The sequence below is a fragment of the Cannabis sativa genome, chromosome 2 (assembly GCF_029168945.1).
Source record: "Cannabis sativa cultivar Pink pepper isolate KNU-18-1 chromosome 2, ASM2916894v1, whole genome shotgun sequence".
Lineage (NCBI taxonomy): Eukaryota > Viridiplantae > Streptophyta > Magnoliopsida > Rosales > Cannabaceae > Cannabis > Cannabis sativa.
The window spans coordinates 75,485,877-75,505,179 of record NC_083602.1 but is presented as its reverse complement, the minus strand read 5'-3'; the positions used below and the strand labels follow the sequence as shown (position 1 = coordinate 75,505,179).

General features: G+C 33.5%; 1 protein-coding gene across 1 annotated transcript; it reads left to right on the top strand.

The window, feature by feature from the left end:
• The first annotated feature begins 9,047 nt into the window (after nt 1-9,047).
• LOC115720164 (uncharacterized) lies at nt 9,048-13,538 on the top strand. The gene is made up of 4 exons (XM_061109618.1): nt 9,048-9,157; nt 12,185-12,668; nt 12,807-12,966; nt 13,417-13,538. The coding sequence occupies exons 1-4, from the start codon at nt 9,048-9,050 to the stop codon at nt 13,536-13,538; spliced, it is 876 nt and encodes a 291-aa protein (XP_060965601.1).
• Nucleotides 13,539-19,303: the final 5,765 nt, after the last annotated feature.

Below are 19,303 nucleotides of genomic sequence, written 5' to 3'. Positions count from 1 at the left end.
ATTTACTATTCCTAATTCAATTCTAATTATCATAATTAATTTATTTAATATTTTTTAAATTTAATTCATGATATTAGTGTAATTTGAATTTAAAAATAGTAAATATCTATCTTTTTTGCTTAATTATCTATCTTATTTTTAAATTTGATTATATCTTATCTTATTTTTAAATTTAAGGTCAGATTTAAATTTTTTAAATTAAATCTTTTTTTAAATAATTTGACCTTATTTAAATTTAAAATAAGATTACTATAATCATGTAATTTTAAATAGATGTAAGATATTTTGCTAACTTTTAAATTTTGTTATTTTATTTATTTAAATTACATTTAAAATCTGAAAAAGATATTCATTTATCTTTTTTAATTTTTAATTTATAAAATAACATTTAATTTTAAAAGGTAGTTAGCAAATTTTGAAATGATATTTAGGTTGGTTGAAACCTAATTTTTCAAAATTGTAGGTTTAATTTTAAATATTTTTTTTTAAAATTCGAAATTTTTTCAAATTTTTTAAAAAAAATTTCGAAAATAAATTTTTTATTTAATTAATTATTTTTTCGAAATTATTTATTTAAAATTAAATAAATCCTACATCCAACTATCTAGCTAACCTTGTTGCAGGAGTATGTGTTTTAGCTTGTTTGTAAGTTTTTTAAAACCTATTATTGCTTGATTGCAAATAGCCATGGTTAACTTGTTGACAGATCCGATGATCTGATTTTAACTCATGTCTCCCTTGGTCAAGTAAATAATTTGTAACAGGTATATTTACAATCTTCTTTCATCTGTGTATGACCTAGCAACATGATAGGATCCATCCAAATTGTGTGCCTGTGTGAGCCTATGTGTTTAATTTTATTATAGATGCATATAGGTTGTTGTTGCTAAATAAAATATCATAGTTCTTGATAGATTTTATTTAGGCCCATTTAGTTTTTGGGCCTATTCAATTAATAACAGTTGTTCATTTTAAGGTTAAATTCCTCTCTTTTGGGCCTTGTGTGAGAGTTGGGAGCCATAGTAGTGGGTACGACATACTGAACCCAGCACCCCCTCACATGAACCACCCCAATTGTGAAGGCCCATTTGCCTGATTTGAATAACTGTACTAGGTTAATTTAAACTAGTTTAACCTAATAAAATTGATTAGCAACATAATTAATTTCATTTCTTTTGAAATTAATTTAAGAAAATTATAGTTTAAAGAATTTTTTATTCTAAGCTAAACTATATGTATTTTCTTGTATTTAATTAAATATAGAATTATAACCATCTAGATTCTTTCTGAAGCTTAATTTAAATTTTACATTAAATATTCCTATTTAAGTTGACATTTAGTTATCTATAACTAACCAGCTTAAATCTGAATATCTTTTGGATTTAAAATTTTAAAATTAAGTTGAGGAATTTCAGGCATTGGTTATTAAGATTCTTTAGATATTTTTTAAGTTAATATCTTTTCGAATATTAACCTAAAATGGAATATTTTAGATATTTTTTAAGTTGATATCTTTTCAAATATTAACTTAAAATGGAATATTTTCAAATTAAGTGGTTACAACTTAATTTTTGATATTTAATTAAATTTAAATTTAAAAATATTTAAGTTCTAGATTTTTTTCTAATACAACTTAAATTAGATATTTTTTCAAATTTTGTGGAAAAGATACTTAGTCAAATAAGATATATTCTAGATAGTTATTTCTAGACTACTTATTATTTCTAATATTAAATAGAAAAATATTATACATTGTGAAATTAATTTTGGTACAATTCATTTTATGTATATTTTTCCTAGTATTAAACTAGAGATTAATAATTAAGTCTTCTCTACACTTAATTATTTATTTCTTGAATTTAATACATTTAATTAATTTGAAAATTAAATATCTAAGTTGATTTTCATCATGATACTTAAATATTTCTTTTTCATGACACTTAATTAAATAGAAAATTATTTTTAGTTGAAATTTATTTGTTCAACTAAATTTAAATAATTTTCAAAATATATTTTTCTTTATTTTATTAATCAAATTTCGAAATTGCATTTCTTAAATGCTGGAATTTCGAATTTTATTTGAAAAATAGATTAAAGTTGTAAATTATTTATTTTAATTTTGGACCAACTTAAATCAATGATTTTTTCATTTAATGATTAATTAAAATAAATGAAGTAAAATATATTTAATTAGAAAATGAATTAATTAGTCAAAAGAAAATCTAGATAGGTGATATTTTTGCTTGAAGTATTTTTCTAGTGTATTTAATTAAATAGAAAATTAATATTTAAGTTGATTTTCATCATCATACTTAAACATTTGAAATTTTTCTTATATATATTTAATTAAATAGGAAAATTATATTTTTTGTTGTAAATTAATTTTAATAATTAATTTTGGGCCAACATTAAGTTAGAATAATTTTTCCAGGATTTATTTTTTTATTTTAACATGCATTTTCGAAAATTATATCCTTAAATACTTTAATTTTTTTTTTCGAAATGCAGTATATATTTATTGAAAATTAAATTTGAGTTGTAAATTAATTTAAATTAATTTTGTAACAACTTAAATTGAATATTTTTCTAAATATTTATTGGAAATTATTACTAAGATGGAAATAATTCATGTTATTTTCATATCCATCTAAGTAAAATTTATAAATATTAAATTAAAATTTATATTTAGAATTTTTCATTCTAAATTGGAAATTTTAATTAATAAATATATATTTAAAATAAATAGAATAAATAAAGAGAATCAAAGAAAATACAACTCTCTTTAAATAATGAGCTTCATTATTAAGATATTCGATCTCCATTGTTAGTTTTACATCGCGTTTGTTTTAGTGAGTAATCCTCCCTAATGGAGGAACTTTCATTAGCAATTTCGCACCGTTTAATCTCGAAAGATAAGTAGTTTGTAAGTGTTTTATATGGTATGAATCACCCTAATGGTGGCGACCATATTTGACTTGCAAATTGCGAAACAATGGTGGAAGCTCATAAGATAGAATTGCCTTGACTCTCGCCTAAACGGGACAACGCTGAATTCCAATCTTGATCGAATAAAAGGTTGCTAGAATGATTAACATTTTAGATGAGCTGACAACTCTATTCAATGGATGGTAGCTTTGACTCTCGCCTAAACGGGACACTGATATCAGTTTGTTGAAAACCTTGGAAATTATTTAGGATTGAATGTTTTAGTATTTTCACTTGTCATTCCTACTTGCTATATGTTTAATAATTTCTGAATTGTGTATGAATTTATATTGAACCATGTTATTTTCTGTTATTAAGTTGTAGTTTAATTTCGAATCTTCATTGTTGGTCTAACTTGGTTTGTTTATCTAATGAGATAAATCCCTAGTAGATTTTCACCATTAGACATACATAATAGTGTTAGATCTCGAAAGATAAATATTGTATATGCGACATCTAGCTGTTCATCAATAGATGACACCTTAGACTAGTATTTTTACGATATGAAACAAGAAGATTGTATAAATAAGATTACTTTGACTCTTGCTAATCGAAGCATCGTTGGATTCTTATTTATAAACGAAATTACCCTAATTCCTCTTAGCTTATTCATTTCGAATCAGCTCAATAACATATCATTGGATGAATGGTCTATAAATCATTTCATGTCATTCTATATTTTCTCTTAAGAAATTAAATGACGCATATGATTATAATCCCGAAATTCTATTCCCAATTGGTATAAATCCTCAATCTTAAAAATCTCCTACTTGTATGGGCAAATCAGACTTAGAGTTAAATTAGTAGTGGTGGTCCAAGAAAGAATTACTCATTATATTTGGTTGAATTTAAGTCTTTGACTTTAATTTTAGAATCCAAACAGAAATTTTCTTATATTTCTATTTCCAGTAAACAATACAGTTACACTTTCCAAGTGTTCAATATCCATCTTCTATTAATGTATGGAATATGAGTTTGGTATTCTGTGACCAGGATCCACTTGCACTATTCTAAGAACTCTTTGATGTAACTAAACCTAAGTCATCAAAACGACACAACCACATTTTTATTAATCTATGGCATTTGTATCTTGTTCATAGTGGATTTGACAAGATCAATCTCTGCAAAGAGTTAATATGCCTATATCCACTGAAAGTAGTTCATCTCATTCGCAGATAGATGTACATTCAGGGGTGGATATGAGTTTTTCGTTGTATTCTTAAAACGATCACTCTAGATTATACCTTATGCAAAGAAATTTGAAATTTTTGAAAAATTTCTTAAATTTCTAGCAATGGTTAAAACCATTAAGGTAAGTGGTTAAAGATCTTGCGAACTGATAGGGGTGGAGAAATAGTTAGTAGATATGCAGTTCAAAGATCATTAAATTGATTTTTGAATTATATCCAAACTTACCTCCCAAGAAATTTCGAGTTGCATATTGATGATTAGTTACTAGTCGTTGCCTAATTCCTTCTATAGTAATACAATTTCCGAATGATGTAATGGTTGGGTACTTAATGTAAATCATTACTAGATTCATGGATGACCTAATCAAAATCTTAAGAAAAGCTAGAACTGTTAACCATGGTTTGTTAGCTGTTCTAAGTGATTAGGGGTGGACCATCCCATAGTCAATAGATAAGAAAGTGTTTGTTCAAACAAATACTACTTTTCTAAGATAATGACTAAGTCTGAAAATAAAGTAGCAAATAAAAGATATATTTTTTCTTGATTCCAAAAGTGTTCTATCATCTTATATGACAAATGATGATCCCACTGCCTCTGTTGTCTTGTCACAACCGAAGAGGTCAATACTGCAAAGTCCTTTTTTGGCAAGTTAGTTGACAAAATAATTTTTCTATTTATGGTAAGATTGTTGAGCATTCATTTTCGGATTCTTAACTTTTAAATTCGGTTTTTAGTTGCCCTTTTCCTTGTTAGGAAAGTTGCACTTTCAGCTGAACTTTCCTTTGTTGAAAACTTCTTAAAAGAGAAGAAATTCTCTCTTGGAAAGTTGTCTTTTTTAGGGAAACTTTGTTTATTATCTTTTCCTTATTGATTTCGATTGTATCTTGATACAATCAGAATATCTAATCTGTTTTTGGCAGAAATCAAGCATTGATAGAAGATCGGACCCGTTTTTAGCAAGTTTCCCGTTTCTGGTCAGATCTGCTGCGTCAGCATCCGAATCTGATGTAGCAGATCGTGTTTTCTTAGGAAAGTTTTTGTACAGCTGTAGATTCGAACTTGTGGTTGCCTCTTTGGTTTCTATGTTCTATAAATAAAGCCTAGAGAGCAACCATTCGAATGAACTCTTCCATTAATCATTTTTTGCATTTATCTTTTTGAGAGAAGAGTGTTTCTTTGTTTTGTAAGAGCCTAGTTGTTCATCTAGGTTCTAGTTGTTCTATTTTTGTTCTTACTCTGTCCTAGAGGTTGTGAAGAACTACTTGACTGAACAAGAGATTGGTCTTCGGGAGAAGACTTGGTAAAGCCTTACTTCGGGAGGAAGTAAGCACTTGGTCTTCGGGAGAAGACTTGTTGAAGCCTTACTTCGGGAGGAAGTAAGCACTCACACTTCAAAGACGAAGGGAGTTCGAGCTTGAAGGTGTTTCAAGAAGTCAGATTCATAAAGTGGATTACAAAGGATTGTGGTAATACTTTAGAAGGAGTCTAAACTTGTTTAAGTCAATTGTCTTTGTAATTTTGATACTTAATTAATTGATTTCATTCTCTGAGCGTGGCCCTGTGGACTAGGAGTGTTCGTGAGAACACTGATACCACGTATAAATCTCTTGTGTCAAGTTATTTATTTTTCTGCAAATATTTTATATTCTGCCTGTTCCGTTTTGTTGTAGCAGAATTACTTTCTGCTTCTGGAAACGCATCCAGTTTTTATATTTTCTTATATACAACTGACATTTCCAAAAACATGGTTTTTCAATTGGTATCAGAGCGGGACACTAAACTCTTAGTGTGGTCCTATAACGTTTTTGTGTTAAAATGTCATTTTTACAGAAGGAAGTTCTATTTCTAGACCACCGTTGCTTAATGACTCTAACTATCTTTATTGGAAAGTTAGAATGAGAGCCTTCATCAAATCTCAAGATGAGAAAGCTTGGAGAATGGTTCTATCAGGTTGGTCTCTTCCAGTTGAGACAGATTCTTCAGGTAATACTACTATAAAATCTGAACTGGAATGGTCTATTGAAGATGATAAACTTTCAGCCTACAATAGCAAAGCCTTGCATGCTATCTTTAACGGTGTAGGTGAAGGTTACATTAAACTTATATCATCTTGTGTTTCTGCTAAGGAAGCTTGGGAGATCCTTCAAACTCAGTTTGAGGGAACTTCTGATGTGAAAAGATCTAGATTTATCATGCTTCAAACTAAGTTTGATGAGCTTAGAATGTCTGATAATGAAACCTTAACTGAATTCTATGAAAAATTATCTGATATTGCTAATGAATATTTTGCTCTTGGTGAAAAGCTTGATGACTCTGTTCTTGTGAGAAAAATTGTTAGAGTTCTTCCAGAGAGGTTCGATACTAAACTTTTGGCAATGGAGGAAGCTAAAGATTTTAGCACAATGAAGGTGGAAGAATTGATGGGTTCCTTACGTACTTTTGAATTAAATCAACAGATTAAACAAAAGGACAAACCCAAATCCATTATTGACAAAGGTAAAAGTATTGCTTTGAAAGTTGCTGACAATGAAAATTCTGATAGTGAATGTGATGATAGATTGTTTTATTAACTAATAATTTTCAGAAATATATGAAAAAGATGGGAAATAAAAAGAATATTTCGAAAGGTTCAAAAGGTAATACTTTTATCAAACCATCTGTTTCTAACAAAAAGGGAATTCAGTGCAGGAAATGTGAAGGTTTTGGGCATATTCAAGCTGAGTGTGCAAACACCTTGAAAAAGAATAAGAAAAGTTTCAATGTCACGTGGAGTGATGATGAAACCGAAAGTGATGAAGATAATTCTGAAAATGTTGCCCTAACTTCTGTTATGACTAATGAGTTGTGTGATTCACAGGTGAAAGCTAGATTGGTATGTTTGAATAATACCACCGAACATGAGGAATCAGATTCTGATGAGTCTGAAATCTGTGAAGAGTCTCTTGCTGAATCATACAAAGTCATGTATGAAAAATGGATTCAGGTTGTTTCTGAAAATAGAGAGTTGAATAAATTGAACAAAAAATTGTCTCATCGAATTGAATTGTGTGAACTGAAAAATAAAAGAGTATGAGACAAATGTTTGTGATAAAGATGAAAAAATCACTCTCTTAAAAAGGGAACTTGAAAATTTTAAGAAAAATGTTCAAATGCTTAACCCTGGATCTTCTATTTTTGAAAAAGCTCAGAATGCAGGTCAAAGAGGTTTCGCAGGCCTTGGATCAAATGGGATGGAAAGTTCTAGAGTCACGAAATTTGTAAAATCTAGTGTTCCAACGAACCACTCTGAGGCTACAAAGTCTGCTGCAACAGCTTCACAGCCTGTTGTAGCAAGAGCTGTTTCTGATGCTGCAAAATCTCCAGGATTTTCGAAAAGAGTAAGATCTCAGGTAAAAAGATTTGTTCCCACTTGTCATTTTTGTGGTAGAAAAGGACAAATGTTTCACGTTGAAAAATCTGTTTAAAACAAATTATTTTGATAATTTGGAAAAATCTCAAAAGAAACATAAAGGTTTGAAACAGATATGGGTGAAAAAAAATTGTCTAGCTGGTTTTTCTGATAAAACTGCTGCATCTCAAATGTGGTATTTTGACAGTGGTTGTTCTAGACATAAGACATGTGACAAGGACTTTTTGACTAACATTCGGCCTATGCAATGTGGAGAAGTCACTTTTGGTAATGGTTTATCTGGAAAAGTTGTTGGTATGGGAACTCTAAATTTTGAAGGGTTTCCTAGACTGAAAAATGTGATGTTAGTTGAAGGACTGAGAGCTAATTTACTTAGCATTAGTCAAATTTGTGACCAAGGGTTTACTGTTTCATTTGATAGTGATCATTGCTATGTTCTTAATGATGATAATGAATGTATCTTGCAAGGATTTCGATCCAATGATAACTGTTATACTCTAACCCCTGTGTTTACTTGTCATTCAGCTATCAACAACACCACAGATTTGTGGCATGCCAAGCTTGGGCATATTAATTATAAAAACCTGAAAAAATTGTCAAATGCAGGTATTGTTCGAGGACTTCCCAAGCTTGGTAAGGAAAGTGTTGGTAAGTGTGAACCGTGTCAACTTGGGAAGCAATTAAAAATCACTCACAAGCCTGTGTCTGATATCAATACCTCAAAAGTATTGGAATTGCTTCACATGGATCTTATGGGTCCAATCCAAGTTGAAAGTTTGAATGGTAAACGATATATCTTTGTTTGTGTTGATGATTTCTCTCGTTTTACTTGGGTAGATTTCTTAAGAGAAAAGTCTGACACTTTTGATGCCTTTAAAACTCTTTGTTTGAGATTAAGAGTTGAGAAAGGTTGTAATATTGGGAAAATTGTTCGAATTCGAAGTGATCATGGTAAGGAGTTTGAAAATTCTGTGTATGATGATTTTTGCAAGTCTACAGGTATAACTCATGAATTTTCAGCTCCCAAAACTCCTCAATAAAATGGAGTTGTTGAGAGGAAGAATTGAACTTTGCAGGAAATGGCAAGAGTGATGTTAAATAGCAAGAAGTTGACAAAGCGCTTATGGGCTGAAGCTATTAACACAGCTTGCTATATAATAAACAGAGTGTTTATTCGTCTAGGTACCTCAAAAACATCTTATGAAATTTGGAAAGGTAAGTGCCCCAATGTAAGTCATTTTCATGTTTTTGGATGTGTGTGTTATGTTTATAGAGATCGTGAGCATATTGGTAAATTTGATGCTAAAGTGATGTTGGTGTGTTTATTGGATATTCCTTAAACAGTAGAGCTTATCGTGTTTATAACATGAGAACTCAAACTGTTTTGGAATCAGCTAATGTGGTTGTTGATGATTTTAAAGATTTTTCAGAGTTTTCCACAGAAGTCAAGATAGATAGTCTCATGGATGCTCCTCCAGAAGTAGCAAAAGCAGATCCTGATGCAGCAGAACCCATTTCTGATGCTGCAAATGAAGAATCTACTGCTGCAACTGATACTGGAGAACCAGAATCGTCTATTTTGACTCATCCAAACATCATCACTGATTCCATACAGAAAGAACCAAGCACCAGAGTCAAATTGAATCATCCAAAAGATCTCATTCTTGGCAACCCTGAAGAAAGCATGGTAACTCGCATAAGGTATGTTAATTTTATCAGCTTTCTTTGTTTTGTTTCTCAATATGAACCGAAAAATGTGAAGGAAGCCATGACCTTTGAGGAATGGCTCAATGCAATGCAAGAGGAACTCAACCAATTTGTTCGCAACAAGGTATGGATTTTGGTCTGAAGACCAAAAGGTATAAATGTAATTGGAACAAAGTGGTTATTTAAAAATAAAAGTGATGAGTTCGGTACAATTGTGAGAAACAAGGCTCGTTTGGTGGCACAAGGGTACACACAGGTAGAAGGTATTGATTTTGATGAAACTTTTGCTCCTGTTGCAAGATTAGAATCAATTCGTTTACTTTTGTGTATTGCTTGTATTTTGAATATTAAATTGTTTCAAATGGATGTGAAATCTGCCTTCCTAAATGGTATTTTGAATGAGGAAGTTTAGGTTGAGCAACCAAAAGGATTTGAAGATCCTCAATTTCCAGACCATGTGTACAAGCTTGAAAAAGCTTTGTATGGTCTGAAACAAGCTCCTCGAGCTTGGTATGAAAGGTTAACTCAATTTTTACTTTCTCATGATTATCAAAGAGGTAGTGTGGATAAAACTCTTTTCATCAAGCATATAAAATCTGATTTTATCATTGCTCAAATTTATGTTAATGATATAGTTTTTGGTTCTACATCTAACCATGAAGTGCAGGTTTTTGTTGATCAAATGAAAAGTGAATTTGAAATGAGCATGGTTGGTGAGCTTACTTTCTTCTTGGGTCTTCAAGTGAGACAAATGGAAGGAGGTACATTTGTATCTCAAAGTAAGTATGCTAAGAACCTTGTCAAGAAATTTGGTCTTGAATCGACTAAGCAGGTAAGTACTCCAATGAGCACCACATTGAAATTGACAAAAGATGAGAATGGAGTAAAGGTAGACACTACACTCTATCGTAGCATGATTGGAAGTCTTTTGTATTTAACTGCTAGTCGTCCTGATATTTGTTACAGTGTGGGAGTTTGTGCTAGATATCAAAGTAATCCTATGGAATCTCATGTATCAGCTGTAAAAAGGATTATTCGATATGTTAATAGCACTCTTGATTATGGAATTTGGTACTCGAAAGATACTAATTCTAATCTTGCTTGTTTTAGTGATGCAGATTGGGCAAGCAATGCTGATGATCGAAAGAGCACAAGTGGAGGGTGTTTCTTTCTTAGGAATAATCTTGTATCTTGGCATAGCAAGAAACTAAATTCCATTTCTTTGTCCACTGCCGAAGCTGAGTACATAGCTGCTGGTCGTTGTTGTACTCAACTATTATGGTTGAAACAAATGTTGATTGATTATGGATTTGAATTGGGTGTTTTGACTATTTTTTGGATAACACTAGTGCCATAAATATTTCCAAAAATCCTGTTCAACATTCTAGAACAAAGCACATTGATATAAGGCATCACTTTATCAGGGAACTTGTTGAAAATAAATCTTTGCAATTAGAATATGTTGATACTGAAAAACAATTAGCTGATATTTTCACAAAGGCCCTAGATGCAAGTCGCTTTGACTCCCTCAGAAAGTCTTTGGGAGTTTGCATTGTTTAAATTTCTCTTGTTCATAATTTTGTACAATATTGTTATGTGATTCTTCTCTAGCTTTTAATCTTCTTTCATTGTATTTTGACAAATCATATTTATGCTTTTGGATTATAATTAGTTAGGATCTCATTCTTATCATACTTTGTGATGTTGTGTTAAAAGGTTCATGTTACTCTTTGGTTATGCCTAGGATTAAAAAAATGTACTTATACAGAGTTGAGCAATTTTTGTTTCAGTCTTGTCAGGCCCCTTGCTGGAATAGAGCTACCCATACTGAGGTGTGAAAGCCATCTTTTGAGTAAGTTGGAACATTGTAATTAGCAACTATGATGAGGATGCACTACCATAGAAAAGGGCTACCTTCAGTATGGTGTGATAGCATCTAGTTGCGGGATCAAATTGAAAAAGGCGAAAATGAAAAATCTTGCCAAGGACAATGATCCTATTTTCACTGCACACACTTATGTCTGACAAGTGTGTTCAACTTTGTAAGTCTCCTCTATTAAATTAAATTGATAATCCTGGTTCTCAATTTTTAGTAACATGCATATCTTTTCCTCAACATCAATTAAGTATGATTTGTTCCTGAGATACTAATTAGTTATTTTCCTTAAAAGCATAACATGTATTTTATTTTGTCAATTTTCAATGATATTTGATTACATAGCTTGTTTAGAATCTCATATATTTATTGTACACATTGTATTTTATTTTCGGTTTCTAAAAAAAAAAATGGCGTGTGACTTGCTTCATGGGTTAAGGAAATCTTGTGCTTAAATGGTAAGTATCAACATTCATTCTTCTTAGATTTATTTTGATTTTTTTCCAAGTAAAGTTTAATCTTTATATGGTAATGTGTCTTTATTCTTGAAAGATTGCTTTATTTTTGGAAATATTATTGGCAATTCTAGTTTCCTTTTATTTTTTTTTTAAAAAAAAGGGGAAAGGAGTTGAGGAGTGGGCGGTTTCCTTTTATGTGTTCATGGGCTGGCGGTTTCCATTTAAATTTTCAAAATTGGTTTCCTTTTCTTGTCTTGCTTCCAAGTTTATATAAATCAATCTTTGTCATTTAACTCACCACCTACCCGAACCCAATTTCTTGTTCCTTGTGTTGTTTCTGTTCATCTTCTCTTTCAGATCCAAAATGGTGAGAACCAAGAATCTAGGGCACACTAAAAAGTTAGAAGAAACCGTTGCAACTCCTTCCAATGCTCCCCCTGCTGCTTCAGCTCATCCTCCTGCTGTTGCAAAGCCTGGAGATTCATCGCTTCCCCAGCGTGAATCTCAAACCGAGAAGCCAAAACGTCCACCCAAGCAAGTTGCTCGCAAATCGGTAAGACCTCTTCGCACCTGGTCTTCTTCATCTGAATCTTCGAAGGAATCTCCTCCTCCGTTGGCAGTTCCCCCTCCTGCTGCATCAATTCCTGGCTCCACTCCAACAGGCCCTTCTACACGAACACGAGCCCAGCAAGCCTCTACTGAGAAGGAACTTCGAGCCTCTCAATCTCGTGATAAGACAGTCCCTCCAGCCAAGAAGAAACTCAAGACTAATCCACCTTCGGCCTCTTCAAGTTCAGAAGAAGAGGATCCAATGGAAGTCTCTTCAAACAAATCAGCGTCTCTTCATTCTGAGAAGGACAGTGAGGACACAAAACTCGAGCCAAAGCCTCCTCGATCAAAATATGCTTCTGCAGCAAAGGCCTCTACTGCTGCCAAAGGCAAGCAGCCTATGGAAGAACCTTCTTCTGGTAATGTCCCTTCATCTCTGTCTGGTTGCCCTCAATTTTATTATCGTGATAATGAACGTGACTGGAATTTATATGCAAACCGTAAGTTTGAAAGTGAGAGGAACTATGATTTGCATGCTCATCGTGTTTATGGTATTGTAAAGTTTATTCAATTTCATCAATGGGAAAACACTCTCACTGGTTTCATTGGATACATTGCAAACATTGTTAAGGATTTCTATGCTAATCTCACTGATGATTTCCTTGATGAGAATTCTAGACTATATCGAAGAGTTTATGTTAGGGGTCATTGGTTCTCTTTTTCTGAAAAGGATATTGCTCAAGCTTTGCAATTGCCCAAGAATGTCTCCAATGCAGTGATGTCCATGGATCGTGAGTTGATGCTCTCTGAACTCACGGGTGCTCATTCAGAATTGAAACCAGGGGAGAGTCTTCGAATCACTCACCTCACTTTTGCTCATGCATCTGTTATGCGGTTTGCTTTAAGCAATTGGGTTCCTAATTCCAACAAGACCGTAGTGTCTCAAGATGTGGCTTCACTTTTATACCGCATCACCTCTGGAACTTCAATTGATTTGGCCTCACACATTCTGAACCAGATTGTCTCCTTCTGAAGAGGTAAAAAGCCAACCTTTAAACTTGTATTTCCAAATCTAATCTATAAGGTTTTATCTTCTCAGTAGAATGTGGCCCAATCACATGAAACACTTGAGCATCCTATCAGTGGACCTACATTCCAACCCTCTGAATACTTTGATGGTGTGTTTCAAAAACGGCCAAAGGCTGGAGCTGCTGCTGCTGCAAGTTCAAGTTCTGCTGCAGCAGAACTCCTGGAAGTCAAGTCAGAAGTTCAGAATGTGAACAATCGACTTGCAGCAATGGAAGAAGTTCAGTATGAGATGTCCAAGCAATTGACTTCTTTGGTTAAATTCTACCGAGACTAAGTTGTTTTTTCTTTGCTTTTGTTTGAACTTATCTCTATTTTTCTATTTTTGTTTACTTTGGCACTCCGATAAACAAAAAGGGGGAGAGATATTTATTTTTAATTTGTTTGCCCAACTCTGGACCATTTTTTCAGGGGGAGTTGTGGTTGGTTAGTACTTGTGAACATATCTTTTAAAGTTAGCTCGTTTTTAGTTTCTTTGTGATATTCGGTTGTGTTACTCAGGGGGAGTAGTATTTTTTGCTCTTGCTAACTTTGTCTTGCAGGTACTTTTTGTTAAAAATTATTTTGTTCATCTAAAGTGCCAAAGGGGGAGATTGTAAAGTCCTTTTTTGGCAAGTTAGTTGACAGAATAATTTTTCTATTTATGGTAAGATTGTTGAGCATTCATTTTCGGATTCTTACCTTTTAAATTCGGTTTTTAGTTGCCCTTTTCCTTGTTAGGAAAGTTACACTTTCAGCTGAATTTTCCTTTGTTGAAAACTTCTTAAAAGAGAAGAAATTCTCTTTTGGAAAGTTGTCTTTTTTAGGGAAACTTTGTTTATTGCCTTTTCCTTATTGATTTCGATTGTATCTTGGTACAATCAGAATATCTAATCTGTTTTTGGCAGGAATCAAGCATTGATAGAAGATCGGACCCGTTTTTAGCAAGTTTCCTGTTTCTGGTCAGATTTGCTGCGTCAGCATCCGAATCTGATGTAGCAGATCGTGTTTTCTTAGGAAAGTTTTTGTACAGCTGTAGATTCGAACTTGTGGTTGCCTCTTTGGTTTCTATGTTCTATAAATAGAGCCTAGAGAGCAACGATTCGAATGAACTCTTCCATTAATCATTTTTTGCATTTATCTTTTTGAGAGAAGAGTGTTTCTTTGTTTTGTGAGAGCCTAGTTGTTCATCTAGGTTCTAGTTGTTCTATTTTTGTTCTTACTCTGTCCTAGAGGTTGTGAAGAACTACTTGACTGAACAAGAGATTGGTCTTCGGGAGAAGACTTGGTAAAGCCTTACTTCGGGAGGAAGTAAGCACTTGGTCTTCGGGAGAAGACTTGTTGAAGCCTTACTTCGGGAGGAAGTAAGCACTCACACTTCAAAGACGAAGGGAGTTCGGGCTTGAATGTGTTTCAAGAAGTCAGATTCATAAAGTGGATTACAAAGGATTGCGGTAATACTTTAGAGGGAGTCTAAACTTGTTTAAGTCAATTGTCTTTGTAATTTTGATACTTTATTAATTGATTTCATTCTCTGGGCGTGGCCCTGTGGACTAGGAGTGTTCGTGAGAACACAAATACCACGTATAAATCTCTTGTGTCAAGTTATTTATTTTTTTGCAAATATTTTATATTCTGCCTGTTCCGTTTTGCTGTAGCAGAATTACTTTTTGCTTCTGGAAACGCATCCAGTTTTTATATTTTCTTATATACAACTGACATTTGCAAAAACACGGTTTTTCAAATACCATTTAGTTTTCTTAAACATAATTCACGGTACCTTGTCGTAGTGGGAGAGTTTCTAGGAACTCACCTTCTTGGAAGACACTAGTGATTAAAATCCATTGTGAGTTTAAACAATTGATGGATTGTCAAGATAAGAAACTAAGAAGCAAAGCCAATAGAACTATGGTTTAATCCATTCACATGGAATAGCCTAAAGTTTTCTATTACAAGAACATAAATGGAAATTTTCGTTTATAAGCCTATTCAATGGACTTAACAAAACTTCCTGTTCCTAGTATTATAGGTTTGAGTTTATCTAAACCTATGGCTTATGGTATACCTGGTAATTACTTTCTCTAATGCAAGCAACTTACTTTAGTAAGATGCTGAAGCATTTTCTTTCTAATGGCAATCTATAGAAGCTTCTCGACTTCTAGGCATAGATTTTATCTAAGGAAAAGTGTTAACTATTCCAGAAAAGATAAAGCCATGAAAGAATTTCTTAAATCAACAGTGAGAGGTCTTAGATATGCTTTTGTATGCCTTAGACCAGACACCTGCTGTTGAGTGGGAGTAATGAGTAGGTATCAGATTAATCCAGGAGAAGAACATTGGAAGACAATCAAGTAAATCTTAAGATTAAGAAGAGGAACTATATGTTAGTCTATAAGAGTGTGTTTAAAACTCTTAGACTACACCATATCAAATTTCGAAATTCGCCTTTGTGCTAGAAAATCTTTCTGATAAGATGGTGATTACTCTGGGGGTGGAATAGTGATTTTGGAGAAGTGTAAAAACTTATCTGAAGTCTCTAGGTCTACCAGAAAGGGACTGATTGTTAAAGTTGCAGGAAAGGTACTTATTCAGTCTAAGGAAAGTTCTATACATCTTTAGCACCATTTCAAATTGCCTTAACTACTAGTGTTACTTCTTGAATAACCAAGAAGTAGTTGCCAAAGGTATAGAATCCAGCATCCCAAGAGAGTAGACATATAGAGAGGAACTTCACATTATTAATGATTTTGTGATTAAGGAAGAGTAATAGTGGAGAAAAGGTTGTGTTTAATTCAACCTTTCAGATCCTATTACGAGGAGTTTACTACTACTACACTTGATTTGTATATCAAGGTGTTGAGATTATTTGAAATGCACATTTTTTTTTATATTAGTGCAAGTGGGAGTTTGTTGGGTTTTATACCCTAAATAAAACTCATTTTAATATAATTAGATTTACTTATTAATATAGGTCATATATAACATTTAATTTTGCATGGTTCACATGATTTATTTAATGATTAAATGTGCATAATGTATAAATTCATCTGAAACCCTTTTCACATACTTGATCCTGTTTATTGTGCTGTCAACACATTGGAAAGTAAACATGGCTATGTGAATAAAGATTTCTAGATTTATCAGGCATAGGGTTTTACTGATATGATAATCTACAACAGAGTTTACTTGCATTTGGAGAAGTGCTATGTTCTTTCCAGAGCATTGGTTAAAGTAAAGCTCAGGTTGGATGCATGGAGTATGCATCGGAAGGGACCGATATTGAACTTTGACTTAGATTATTAAACTTACCGTAATATCTATTCAAGTCAATATCGCCTAGTTGATCCTAGATCAAATGATCTTAATCCAGTTATGATTAGGCTCAATCTCAAGAGGCGATTCGTGTTCTTTGATTTGTTAGTTCAGCCTACTTTTAGGTCAGGGTGATACGTACATTTTGGGAACACGGTAGTGCAATTGAGTGGGAGCGCTAACATAAACATGGAATCTATAGCTTCTATCTGGCGAATAGTAAGTAAAGGATGATCACCTTCGAGCTTGACCAAACGAAAATTAATGGTGGAGATCTCATTTCACATAAGCTGAAATATCATTTATATGGGGTTAAGTGTTTTAAGGATTAAATACATTGTAGGGTGTAACGGTAATCTAATCCCTTTACAGTGTAGATCATTCATATAGAGGATCATTGATCAAATTAGGATTATAACAATGGATAACTAATGATGTGTCTATATGGTGGAACATATAGAGCATTCTATATACTGAGAGTGCAATTCTAAGTTCTATGCGTGGATTCAACGAAGAATTAATAAGTCAGTGAATTTAGGTTATAAATTCTTGATCTACTTATTGGAAGCTCGGTTATATAGACCCATGGTCCCCGCACTAGTTGAGATAATATTGCTTGTAAGACTCATATAATTGGTTTTGATTAATCAATTATAATTCTCAAATTAGACTATGTCTATTTGTGAATTTTTCACTAAGTAAGGGCAAAATTGTAAAGAAAGAGTTTTAGGGGCATATTTGTTAATAATGATACTTTGTATGGTTCAATTAATAAATATGATAAATGACAATATTATTTAATAATTATTTATAGTTATTAAATAGTTAGAATTGGCATTTAAATGGTTGAATTAGAAAATTGGCGTTTTTGAGAAAATCAGATGCAGAAAAGATAAAACTGCAAAATTGCAAAAAGTGAGGCCCAAATCCACTTGTATAGGGCCGACCACTTTTGTAGGGAATTTAAACTTATATTTTCATTATTTTAATGCCAAATCATTCAAACCTAACCCTAGTGGAATGCTATAAATAGATAGTGAAGGCTTCAGGAAAATTACACTTAAATTTCTATTTTTCCTTCAGAGAAAAAACTGAGCCTTTCTCTCTCCCTATCTTTGGCCGACCCTTTCTCTTTCTTCTTCCTCTTCCATTTCAAAATTCTTAGTGTGAGAGTAGTGCCCACACACAACAAGTGATACCTCAACCATAGTGAGGAAGATCGTGAAGAAAGACTTTTAGCAAAAGGAGTTTCAGCATCAAAGATTCTGAGAAAGAGATCCAGGTTCAGATATTGATAATGCTCTGCTACAGAAAGGAATCAAGGGCTAGATATCTGAACGGAAGGAGTCATTATATTCCGCTGCACCCAATGTAAGGTTTCCTAAACTTTATATGTGTTTATTTCATCGTTTTAGAAAGTTCATATTTAGGGTGTTAATCAACATACTTGTTTGTAGATCTAAGATCCTGGTAAAATAATTTCCAACACTTTTAAGGGCTCAAGTCGCAGGTAGCTTGCAGTCCATGTATCAGGCTGTACAGAGAATCCTGCCAAGTTAATCTTGTCCTACCATCCACCTGGCCAGGTCAATCCTAGCCGGCCATGCTCCTGCCAGGTCAATCCTGGCCAGCCATGCTCCTGCCAGGGTCTGGCAGGCCATGTTCCTATCAGCTTTACCAAGAGGAGGCCAGCCTTTGGATGTAGAGGCCAGCCTTTGGCAAGTGGAGGCTAGCTTTTTACACCTTTTCCTTGTAGAGGTCAGGTACCCTTGGTCAAACAAAGGCTCCTTGGTCTGAAAGTCACCTTTTGGCCAGCTAACTTGTGCCCAAATCTTGGCCGGCCAAACAAGCTCACCTTGCCCGACCCATAGGGTTCTCTTGGCTGGCCAGACATGTTAGTACAACTCCTTTATGGCTTGCTTCACTCTTTTCGGTTGCTGCTTGACGTTTCACCATACCTTGTATGGAGACCCTGTCTTGTTATTGGTAAGGTTGTATTCGACATGTACTCTGTCTTGGCTTACGTAGACATGCCACGTCAGGTGGACAAAATTTGGGATAACATTTGCTCCTAAGTCCTTGTTTGAACATTTGGTCAGATAAGGACTTTCTAGCTCTCGTCTTGTTTGTAGTAGTCTCCGTCGAGCAACCTTGTCTAGGTGAGTGTTGGCATTTTTCATGGCATGCTTTTAGATCTTTGATCTTCTCTCTCTATATACATCTCATTTTTTCTCCTTGGATATCTCTTCTTTGTACCTGCCATTAACAAGTTTCAAGCTTTTTAAGCTTTTGGAAACTTTTTGATTCTCATGTTAGTTTGTAATCTCCTTGGTATATTGATCCTCATGACAGTTTTGGAATGTATAATGTGTGACTTTTTGATGGAAAATATTCGATTTTGGCCTTGTTGTGATTCTTGACTCTTCGAGCCATAAAGAATACGAGGCACATATTCGAGTTTCAAAAGGAAAACACACATTTAGATTCAAAACTAACCTTGGTCGGCCTGGGAGGTCTTGCTTGAGACCTGGCCGGCCCTAGGACTTAATCATGGGAGTTGCTATAAAGCTAGCCTGTTCATGCCTGGGTTTTGTTACCCTGGCCTATTCTTGGCTGAGTCATGGGATGCTGGTCGACCCTTTCAAGGCTTGGGAACCTTGGCCTACCTGGGCCTTGGTTGCAAGTGGGTATCCAGTTTCTGTCCTCTTTTGACTTCGACAAGAATCTATCATGGCCCTGTAGGTATATGCA